Here is a 12136-nt window from a genome sequence, read left to right as displayed (position 1 = left end):
CATGGTTGTCTGGAAGAGGGTAGAGGGGTAGATCCTGGGAGAAATTCTGGTGACACAGAAAACCAAAATATATCAATACAAATTTATTTTTTAATTGTGATAATATATGTGAAGTGCTTTATTAGCTATTATAATTAGTTGTCCAAAAGTGGACAGGCTGCCTTGGAAGATATTGAGTTCCCCTTTGAAGTAAATGCTGGATGACTATTTGTCAGGTATATTGTAGAGAGGATTCTTTTTTTATTTTTTATTAATTTATTTTGATTTATCAACAATCACTTCCATAAGCTTTTGAGTTTTAAATTTTTCTCCCCCTCCCTCCCCAAGATGGCGTGCAATCTGATATTGGCTATACATATACATTCCTATTAAACATATTTTCACATTAGTGATGTTGTAAGGAAGAATTAGAACCAATAGGAGGAACCACCAGAAAGAGGAAACAAAACAAAAGAAAAAAATAGCAAATAGTATGCTTCGATCCGCATTCAAACTCCACAGTTCTTTCTTTCTTTGTGGATAGCATTTTCCATCATGAGACCTTTGGAGATGTCTTAGATCCTTGCATTGCTGAGAAGGGCTAAGTCTACCAACATTAGTCCTCATACAAGGTGGCTGTTCCTGTGTACAACATTCTATTGGTTCTACTCACTTCACTCTCTTTCCAGGTTTTTCTGAAGTCAGCCTGCTCATCATTTCTTATGGCATAATAGTATTCCATTACATTCATATACCACAACTTGTTCAGCCATTCTCCAATTTATTAGCATCCCCTCAATTTCCAATTTTTTGCTACCACAAAAAGAGCTGCTATAAATACTTGTATACATGTGGGTCCTTTTCCCATTTTTATCATCTCTTTGGGATACAGCCGTAGAAGTGCTATTGCTGGGTCAAAGGGTATGCACATTTTTATAGCCCTTTGGGAATAGTTCCAAATTGCTCTCCAAAATGGCTGGATCATTTCACAACTCCACCAACAATGCATTAGTGTTCCAATTTTCCCACATCTTCTCCATTTTCCTGTTTTATCATGTTGGCCAATCTGATAGGTGTGATGTGGTACCTCAGAATTGTTTTGATTTGCATTTCTCTAATCAATAGTGATTTAGAGCATTCTTTCATATGAGTATAGATGACTTTAATTTCTTCATCTGAGAACTGCCTGTTCATATCCTTTGATCATTTATCAATTGGGAAATGACTTGTTTTCTTATAAATTTGACTTAGTTCTATATATTTTAGAAATGAGGCCCTTATCAGAGACCCTGGTTGTAAAAATTCTTTTCCAGTTTTCTGCTTCCCTCCTAATCTTGGTTGCATTGGCTTTGTTTGTGCAAAAACTTTTCAATTTAGTGTAATCAAAGTTATCCATCTTGCATTTGTAGAGAGGGTTCTTATTTAGATTTGGGCTGGACTTGATGGCCTCTGAGGTCCCTTGCAACTCTGACATAATGTGGTTTAGTTTGCTGGACACTGTTTCTTTGGGAGTAAGGCTACTGTTTTTCCACAAGCCAGTCTGAGTTTTTAAAAATTATTTTTATTGAGTTCTTTATAAATGACATTAATTTCTAATCACACCCTCCTCTACACCCACCCAACAAGTCATTTCTTGTAACAAAAAATAAGAAAAATAAAAAAAAAGTAGTTCAGCAAAACTATCCAACATATCAACCCTACCTGACAGTGTATGCAATATTTTGCATCCATAGTCAGTAAAGGAAGGGAAATACATTTTCTCTGCTCTTCTCTGCAGTCGAGCATGTCATTAATTACACGATATTGAGTTTCCTTTCTTTGTTCTTTTCATTTACATTTTTGTAGACATTTCTTCATATAGAACTTTCATGTTTCCACGAACTTTTCATGCTCATTTTTTCTTATATTTTTTCTTATTCATGTACCCAAAGCTTTTCAGCCAACCGCCACTTACTTTGTTTCCAGTTCTTTACTACCACAAAAAGTTTGACAGTGACTATTTTGTCATCTATTGGACCTTTCTATCTTTGACTTCCTTGAGGTATATGCTTAACAATGATATCTTGGGACAGAAGGGTGGGGACATCTTGACTGCTTCTTTAACATAATTCCAAATTACTTTCCAAAATGGTTAGACCAACTCCACAATGTACAGCTAAGTCCTGATGAGTTCAAATGATGAATCCTATAAAGTGGTTGAATATATTTAAATTTGCACTATTCAAAGTTAAAATTGTGTAAAATATGTTCATTGGTTCCAGCCCAATTGAAATGTAAAGTTAGAATCCGAATAATCCAACTACTTCACAATATTCATTCATTATTCATATTAATAGGGATCTAGCTGAATTTTGTATATGTCTTATCATATCCTGTTCAATGGTGGCTATTTCCATCATTTGTCATCTTTGCTAATTCAGCTAGATTTCTGTAGCATTTAAAATAATGCACCATACCCACTTAAAGATCCAGAGAGGAGGTGATGAGAACAAAAGTCCCAGGTGTCTAATCTACTTACATTATCTTAGAAGCACACAGAAGTCTCCCATCAAAACCTATCCCTCTAGCAGCTTTAGACTGGGGCTTCTTGTGCCAATGGCAGAGAATGAGAGGCTGGCATTGCAAGGGGTCAATGTCTCTGGATTCCACTGGGTTTGGGAAAGAGGTTAGGCAGGAGGGAGTTTAGGCAGACAGAATCTTGGAGACCGGAGGCTGTGCTGAGATTCACTGCAAAACAGAAAGCAGGTCAGAGAGCCAAGAGAAGAAACCAAAATAGATTCAAATGAAGAGCAGAGTCTGGTTTACCCTCTGTCTTTCTGCAAGGTCAGGTGATGCTCCCCACCTCCCACTTACACATATGTGCATACACATTTATAATACACATGCGCATGGCTTCTATAAATTTGTCAGGCTTGGAACAGAAGCTTCTGAGGGTCCTCAGAGATGGAGTTTGTAACAGGTCCAGGAAAGTTGAGTCAGGACAGACCCATACTGTGTATAAACACACAGACACATACAGAAATGAGCTTTTGACCATCATGTCAGTTTTCCCCTATCAGAATGCAGCTATTTTGGAATCAGAGCAGGTATATCAGATTTGAAGATCAGTAAAGAGAGTTGTGTCTATGCCACAGGAAGCCCAGACATTTTCCATGGGGACCCATCTTCACATTCATTCCTATGGGTGTGACTGGATAAAACCAGTCAGACCCAAAGACAATTGAAAAATGGTACTTAATATACTCTGATTAAGGGAGGAAGGATGGGGGCAGTATAGTACAATATAAAAGAGCACAGGAGCTGGAGTCAGAGAACCTGGGTGGGAGGGTGGAGGTCAAAGGTGGCTTCACAAAGGACATAGCTAGCACCTAAGCTGTCTTGGAAGGAGACAGATTCTGAGAGATAGAGATGAGAGGGGCCATTCCTGGTAAGTGGGGCAGCTTGTGCAAATGTGTGGAGGCTGGAGATGAAAATGTCAGGTTCAGAGAATAGCAAGCAACCAAATAATGCAGTTCGGCTAGAACATAAATGTGTTTGAAGGGGAATAATGTGAAATAAGACAGAAAGGTAGATTGGAGCCAGACTGTGAAAGACCTAACCCCAGGCAGTTACATTTTATCCTGGTCAGTAAGATGTTGGGTAGTGATATGATCAGACCTATATCTTAGGATGATAAATTTGGTAGCTATGTGGTGGATAAATTGGAGAGAAGGAAAACTGGAAGAAAAAAGATAAATTAGGAGATACAAATGAGAAGGCTCATCAAATATATGTGGAAAGAAGAGGACAGATGTGAGAGAAGTTGTAAAGGTAGGTGTTGGGGGTGAGGGAGAATCAAGGATAACTAAATTTACCAACAGGTGATTGGGAAGATGGTAGTGCCTTTGACAGAAGTGTCCATTTATAGGTGAGGACCTAGACCCAGAAGATAAAATAACTAGCTCAAAGTCTTAGAGTTGAAAGTAGCAGAATCAGGATTTGAAGGAGAGTTCCTGAGTTCAAAATCAGTGTTCTCTGCATTACAACATGCTGTTTGAAGGAATATTAGGAATTCAGAAGGTGGAGGTAAAAGGTAAAGAATTTCAGGTTTAGAAAATTGTATGAGGAACACAGATACAGAGGTGGGGAAACAGAAGATGGTTATGGGGGAATATGTGGTACAAGTTTGGCTTAAGCCAAACATATATATATGAGGAGTAGTGGGAGATATAAAGTTTAAAAAGTAGGATAGAAGGAGAATGTGGAGTGCCTTGAATGCCAGGCTAAGGAGTTTGTCAAGAGACAATAGGAAGCCGATGAAGGGTTTTTTAGAGACAGAGATCTACGCAAAAGGAAGATTATTATGGATATATGAATGGGATAGATGGAGGGGGGGAATCAAATTGATATGATGGGAAAGAGCTTTGGATCTGGAATCAGTGGACCACGACCCACATTTTGCCTTTGTCATTTACTGCTTTGTGACACTGGGCAAGTCACTTAGCCTCTCTGGGCCTCAGCTTCTTCATGTGTAACACGTGGTTAGATTAGATGACCTTTAAGATACCTTCTGCTTCTATGATTTATAGCAGACTGGAGACAAGGAGACTGGTTAGGAGCTCCTGCAACCACAGGTGAAGGACAGTAGAAAAATGAGATTAGAAAAGTGGTAACAAATGGAAAAATACAAGATATATATATCCTTGACTAGAGTGAAGAGGACTACAGTATAGTGTCAACTACAGTTATTCCCTGTGAATTTGGGCCCATTTTACATTTTATCCTTACTGAAAATATTACTAGGCACTGAAATATGAGGCAGTCCCATAACATATGAATTATGGCTTACACAGGTCTATGTAACATTTATTCTGTAATATTAGTACAAGTTACTGATTGAGGATGACAGTAAGGTTAATTTTACTTGACTTCTGTGTACACTCTTTAGCATGACACTGAATACCTTTCCCAACTTGCCCCACTCTACTTTTCTAGCTTGAAGAACTTTATGGACTCTAAGCTATTATCAAGTAACAAATGATACTTTTTTCTTGTCCTCTCTCACCTTCCATGGACTTAAACCTGCCATCTCACATGCTTGGACAGGCTCCTTCATTTCATCATCTCTGACCATTTGACATCCAACAAGATCTCCAATTTCTTTTATGACACTTTTCTTAATTCCCCTAGCTAGAAGAGATTCCCTTCTGAGTCCATCTGCTAGTGTTCAAACTCCTTCTTACATTATTTTGTGTACATGTTGTTTTCCCTAAAAGAATGTAAGCTCCTGGAGGGCAAGGGGAGAATCACTTTTCTTTCTGCATCACAATGCTTAGTAAATGTGGTAAATAGCTAACCCCATTAACTTAATTTTTTAGCCCATTGTTTATCTCCAATGGACTTTTAAATCTGTATCACAACCCCTAGTTTTTAAGTATCTCTATTGTGTTCCCAAAATCTAAGTATCTTTCGATGAACAGTTAAGATACACTACATTTCGGGGCAGCTAGGTGGCGCAGTGGATAGAGCTCTGGCCTTGGAGTGAGGAACACCTGAGTTCAAATTTGACCTTAGACACTTGACACTAGTAGTGTGACCCTGGGCAAGTCACTTAACCCTGATTGCCTCAGGGGGAAAAAAAGATAATTTAAGTATATTTAATTTAATACATTTGCTGAATTATCTGTGGTTTAATAAGCAACCAAGCAGTGGAGATAAGGAGAACAAAAGTGGAGAAACCTGCAGCCTCAAGGCCACACGTGGCCCTCTAGGCCCTCAATCTGGGCCAAGTTTTACAGAACAAATCCTTTTGTTAAGGGCATTTGTTCTGTGAAGTTTGGATTCTGTCAAAGGTCCCCACCCACCTCAAGGCCACTGGTTCCACCCTGTCCCAGAATAGCCTCTCACGTCTACAGAATTTTGCTATTTACAGATTTGTTTCTATCACCGGAACTGTGTGACATCGGAAGTTTCATATATGTGGAGAGAAGCTCAAGCGGAGAGGCGACGTGCCCAAGACCACAGGGCACAGCCCACGAGCAGCTCCAGGCCTCGAGCCCAGGCCTCCGGTTTTCCAATTCTGGTGCCCTACGTCCCCAAACCCACTGACGGGACACGAACGCCGGAGCCCAGGAGGTCTGCCCGCTGGCGACTCAAGTCTGCTTGTGGAAATGAGTGTGATAGCGGGGTACGTGGGGCTGGCCGGCCTGGGGGAAGGGGGGGCAGCTCCTGAAAACTCCGGAGCATGACAGCCGAGTGTTGGGGCGAAGATCGTGACCGTCTCTCAGGGTCACACTGAGCGATAGGGCGCATTGCACCCTGGGATCCGTTCTGCGAGTTCGCCGTAAGGCACGCTGGGAGGTGTAGTTCCACCGCTAGTAGCGGCGCAGTCAGCTTCATTTTGACACAGGTTACGCGTTGCCCTCGCCTTTCTACTACAAAATCCCTGATCATGGACATCTTACAGCTTACCCACTAGCTTTCCATGCAACTCTATGTCTCAGTCTTGACCACTCCGTTAGGGAATGAGTTGTGCGTGCGCAATTGAAACTGTTCCTAAATGCGCGCTCTAGTCTTTCTCGCGGGAAAGGGAACAGTTGCGTTCCTGGAATTGCGCGTGCGCACGCGCACACTCCTCCCCCTTTTCCCGGCGAGTCGTTTTAAGGACGGCTCGCGCAGGCGCCGTGTCCCCAAGCCAAGATGGCGGCGAGGTGCTCCTCACGCTGGTTGTCGCTGGCTGTGGGGAACCCCCGGCTGCCGGCTGCTGCGGGGAAGGGGGTTCGGGCACCCTGGGAGGACACCGTAGTGGTTTCTCTGGGCCGTAGGCTAAGCCATGCAGCCATCTCGCCTCGTTTGGGAGTCTGCGCCCCAGGGAGACTCCTGACATTGAGACCCAGCGTCAGCCTCTCAGGTGAGGGGAGGCTTCGGCGCCGGGTCTGGAGGGCGAGGGAGCGGCCGAGGGCGAAGTCGCCCTCCCCCGGTAGGGGAAGGTCGGGCAGGTGGGACGGGGGCCATGCCCGGGGGAGCTAGCTGGGGGAGGGGAAGCGCGGTCCGGACCCGCCTGAATGAGCCAGGGAGGCGGCACAGACTGTCAGCATGTGACAGGGATCTCGAAGCGGTTGGAGCGAGCGAGGGCTGCCCCCGGAGCAGCCTGGGTGCGCCGCAGGCCCTCTGGGCCCTCCTCTGGAGCCGGTGACCTTTCCCTCGGGGGTCGCGCTGACGTCTCCCCCGGGGACTAGCTGCGTGGAGCTGGAGGAGGCAAACTGGAGTCTGGTCAAAAGCGGCCGACCCAGGCACCACTTCCTCCGGGAAGCAGTCGCTGAGGATAACGGGATAATGAGTAGATCAAATGAGATAACGTGTGTGAAGCTCATTACGAACCTTAACACTCCATATATATGTGAACTGTTGTGATTATGACGTTAGCCCAAGCACCGTGTCTGCCCCTACCTCGTGCACTTAGAGTGTTTTGTGCCAGCGCGATTTGGATCATAGATTTAGAGTCGAAGGGATTTATAAAAATACACAGACACGCATTTGGAACACTTAAGAACTTGGTGTTCTTTTTGCTGTTAAGTACTGGATCGTTCAGTGTTGTAAAATTGTCAAAGATGCTTGATTTTTGCTGTCATGAGCATACCTCACATATTTATATGGTGATTCCCCTTTTATAAGGGTGCTTTTTATAAGGTGCTTCTCTTGGAATAACTTTGTGAAGTGTAATTATCCCTGTTTCATAGGTGGGGGAAACGAAATAATGTATATAAAAGTGCCTTGTCACTTTTTTTGCACTGCATAGCTTTCAGTTATTGCCCTTAGTCACAAGGCTAGTAAGTGGCAGTGTCACTCCTAACTCAGGCTGTCTGACTATACATAAAGCATTCTGCTCTGTACTAGGTATACTGAGGTGAAGCAGCAGAACTCTTGGCTATTAGCAAGTTTACAATCTAATGGGGAGGCTAAGATATGAGCCCCCAAAATCATGACACAAATAACAATAATAAAATAGCTAGATTTATATAGTGCTTACTTTGTGCCAGACACTATGTTAAGCACTTTACAAATATCTTATTTTACAGTTGAGAAAACTGAGGCAAACAGGTGAAGTGATTTGCCCAATGTAGCACAGCTAGTCTGAGGCTTGATTTGAATTTTTCTTCCAGACTCCAGACCTAGCTGTGAGCCAAGAGGCATGAGGTATTGCTCTCATGGGGAAAAATGTATTGCTTTGGGGATTATGGAAGGCTTTGTGAAGGAGGCCTCACTACATCTCTTCGGGGACCTGTCAAGATTTTTGGCAAGTGGAAATGTAGAGGGAGTCCATTTAAACTATGCACAATAGCAAGTACAAATGCAAGAAAAGGATGGATGATCTTAGAGGTATAAACATAACCTTAAAGGCCAGGCCTAAGCAAGGCATGTCCTCATAAAATAATCACAAACTGATATCACTTTGTACAGTACCTTATGTTTATAGTGTGTGCTCAATAAATGACTTATATTTAATGACTTTTTGAGACCCATATTCTTTTTTTCCAGAGTTAAAGTCACATCATTTGGATATGGGTTCAGAAGAGTTAACAAATGATAATTTTTTTTTTAGTATTAACTGTATTCATTTCCTAGTAGTGAGCTCTTGGATATGGAAGTTATATACAGAACTTGAATAAATGGTGTTATGACAGTATCACGCCCACAATATCACCGATGCAAAGTTGGAAAGGACCTTAGAGGTCTTCTGGTACCTTATTTTATAGATGAGGAATCTGAGAACTAGAGAGATTAGGTGACTTAGGATCATATCTTTAGAGTTGGAAGGGACCTCAGAGGCCTTTTGTAGAGATAAGGAAACTGAAGCTCAGAGAACGTAAGTAACTTTCAATGTCACACAGACGTGACCTTGGGTGGGATTTGAACTCAGGTCCTCTGACTACTAATCCAGATCTCTGTTTCATCATTCTGCCTCCCTTAAACAATCCTAATTATATTAAAAGACATTGAGTTACTTAAAGGCAACAAGGTATAGTAGGAAAAATTGGCCTCCAAGACAGAAAGACTTGGGTTTCTGTCCCACTTCCTGGCACATACTGGCAGTGATGATCTTGGACGAGGCACTTGATCTCTCAGTGCCCTTGTTAACTCTAAGACAATACATTGCAGAAGAGATGCCAACCTGCATCGGTAGAGGGATTGGGATTTTCTTCTACCAATGAAATATCAAATCCATACTTTCCCCTGCTCCTCTCATTCTTATACACCTTGTATTTGGGGACAAACCCAGTAAAGTACCATACATAAAATTGAATAGCACTAAGAGACTGAGTTACAAAAGATATAGTTTCACAATGTGATGTTTCAACTGTATACCATTTGTTAAAAGTACTATATAAAACTTAGCCAGTTTTTCTGAGGGTTCCTCTTCTCTATTTGTTTTCCTGATCTCCTGCTAAACCTCTCTCCCAGTCATTCAGTGATGATGTATGTAGCACTAAGGCCGACCTTCCTTAGCTTCTACTTCTGGTTTCCTTCAGATTTAATTGTTTCTTAGGGCTAACAATTTCTTCCACTTTCACATAGCTATGACATATGTTATCCAGTTTTTATTCTTAAAAGAACATTGGGAAGGTTGTGTGCTTAACCAGTAAAAAGAAAAATGGTCATTTTCAGGTTTTATTTAACATTTAATATTAATATAAAACATGACTTTTTCAAAATTATAAAAAGTGATTCAGAGAGCAAAATACACTTTAAAGGCTTTTCTCTAATGAGATTACTAATTAATACAACAGAAATTACTTGTGTCCTCTGATGATCAAGTGGAACATAAATTGGGTAGCAAAGTTTGTTTGACAAAGCTATTTGCTTCTGACCAGAAGACCATCCCATGCAGAGTCCAAATGGAAGCTGTGTTCCTCCCTAGGTAGTGAAGTTCTTTAGATGTGCCTGGGTCAAGGGTTCTTAACCCTTTTCTGTGTCATAGACTCCTTTGGCTGTTCTGTGAATCCTGTGGACCTTTTCTCAGAATGTTTTGTTTCCTACATTCACAATTGAAGGAAATAGTAAATTTCAGTTGGAGGTTAGTGAAAATGAAAATGCATTTTTTTCCCCATACAAGTGAAAGGATCCCCTGAATTCTATTCCTGGCTCTCCAAGGAGTGTATGGACCCCAGGTTAACCCCCAGTCTAGTTGGATTTGACATTGTACTGATTTCATCAAGTCTCAAAATACTATAGAACCTCTTCGATGAAACCTCCAACCACATTCCACTCAGGAAAAAGCAAGTAGATGAACAATGCCTGCTGGTTAACTGTGATAGAACGATGATTACTTTGTCTAAGAAGTGGCGTAAATGCTCTGCAGGAGATGTTTGAGAAAAGAAAGTGATCTGGTCTTGTAGAAAAAGATAGTGAATGAATGGCTCAGGTGTTGCCCTGATACCTTTGTCAAGTTAAGATGTAGAGAAGATGTTCCAAGGAATCCTCTTATGGAGTATATTAATGGACAAAAATTGCACAAGAGTTGAAAACAGAAGGGTTGTGATTTGCACTGTTGCAAGATAAACATTGAAGAAGTCAGAACTTCATTGAAGTGTTGTGTGTTTTTTTAGGCCAAGGTCATGCACATTTTTTGGTACAGCTTTCTAATATAGAGACAAAATGGTTCATGAACTGAGTCTCATGGTAGACTGTTTTTTAGGAATCTGGGTGAATTAATCTTGTCTGATTCAGGGGTCAGCAGATTAAGTAAGTCCTGAAAGCCAAATTCAGCCTGCTGTCTATTTTTATACAGCCTGAGAGAGCTAAGAATGATTTTTACATTTTTAAGTACAATAACCATTCTTAGCTCCCACATGGCAGGCCATAATTTGCTGACCTATGTGGCCCCAGTGTTTTGAGTCAGGTTGATTATGGTCCAAGAGGAAGTTTGTAATCAACAGTGATCTGATGTTAGAAATCACAACTAAAGCCAGTGACATAATTATATAATTTTTAAAGGAGGAAAAGCAAAAATTTAAAACCAGCTCTTCCCACTTGCATATGGATAAAACACTTCCCTCTGTTCAATTCACCAGTTATTTCCTGCCCTTGAGAATCTTCCCTTTACTGGTTTACTGCGGAGATACAACCTGTACACCGAAAAATAAGTACAAGATTTCTTGAGGAGAGAGGTGTATTCATAAGAACCTGAGGAGAATCTGAAGGAAGATAGAGTCTGAGTGTTGGAAGTGAGGAGATAGTGCATGCCAGTCATGAGATACCATCCATGTGAGGAAGGCATGGAATAAGGTGATGGAATACTGAGTTCAGGAAATGGCTAGAAGTACAATTTGGCTGTAATGTAGAGTGAAGCAAAGGAAGAAATGTGAAATAAGTCTAGAAAAGTAGTTTGGAGCCGGAGCATGGAGGATTTTAAATGCCAGGCTAAGTGAGTTTTTATTTTGTTTTGGAGGATATAAGGAACCACAGAATTTTAGAGTAGGGAAGTGACTTAAGTAGAACATTGCCTTAAGAAAATTATTTTTGCAGCTGTATTAAAGAAGCTTTAAGTTATCAATATTTAGGGATCATAATTTTGGTTTGTATGTACTCATGAATATTATTTGATTGAACCAGACTATCTTTCATTGCAATTCTAGACCAAGAGCAAAAGAGATTACCATATAACTTTATGGCCCAAGGTATTTGTTACTAACAGGGATTCAAATCCCCAGTGCTGAAAAAAAGTACAGTTGCCTGGCAGTGCCAAATTCTTCCTTGGAGCTGGCCTGTCTAGCTTGTACTGTTTTTTGTTGTTGGTTCTAAATTTTCATAATTATACTTAGGAGGGAAAAACCAATTACTTGTTTATTAAGTAAACTTCACTTTCTAATTATTGTCAAGCATACAAGTCAGTTTTCCATTTATTAGAAGGGTACACACACTTAGATTAGAAAAACTTAAACTTTTTATTTGGAGGATGAGGGGGTGGGGATGAGAACCATCTAATTTTAAATTAAGTACAATTTCCTTTGTGCCCACTACTGATCAGATTTCTAAGGTTACTGTTGCCAAAGCCACTGGCTGTCCTCAGCCTTTTAGGTTTAATAAGGGGAGCTGGGTTTGGAAAAGAAGGCAATAGAAAGAAACTAGGAAGTTTTATATCCGTACCAGTGTATCCTAGAGTCAGAATTAGACTTTT

At 41.1% G+C, this 12136-nt stretch overlaps 1 protein-coding gene across 2 annotated transcripts in view; it reads left to right on the top strand.

Moving 5' to 3' along the window:
• The first annotated feature begins 6652 nt into the window (after positions 1–6652).
• The window catches only part of DNAJA3 (DnaJ heat shock protein family (Hsp40) member A3), a 44029-nt gene continuing 38545 nt past the window's right edge, over positions 6653–12136 (top strand). For both annotated transcript variants that reach the window (XM_027859734.1, XM_027859733.1), the window contains exon 1: positions 6653–6868. In XM_027859734.1, the coding sequence (XP_027715535.1) occupies positions 6658–6868 (211 nt within the window). In that variant the 5' untranslated portion in view covers positions 6653–6657. The remainder of the gene's footprint in view (positions 6869–12136) is intronic.

This window comes from Vombatus ursinus, unplaced genomic scaffold (assembly GCF_900497805.2).
Source record: "Vombatus ursinus unplaced genomic scaffold, bare-nosed wombat genome assembly UNPS02014171.1, whole genome shotgun sequence".
NCBI lineage: Eukaryota > Metazoa > Chordata > Mammalia > Diprotodontia > Vombatidae > Vombatus > Vombatus ursinus.
Note: the sequence above shows the minus strand (reverse complement) of the source record. Positions and strands in the feature narration are given on the sequence as shown.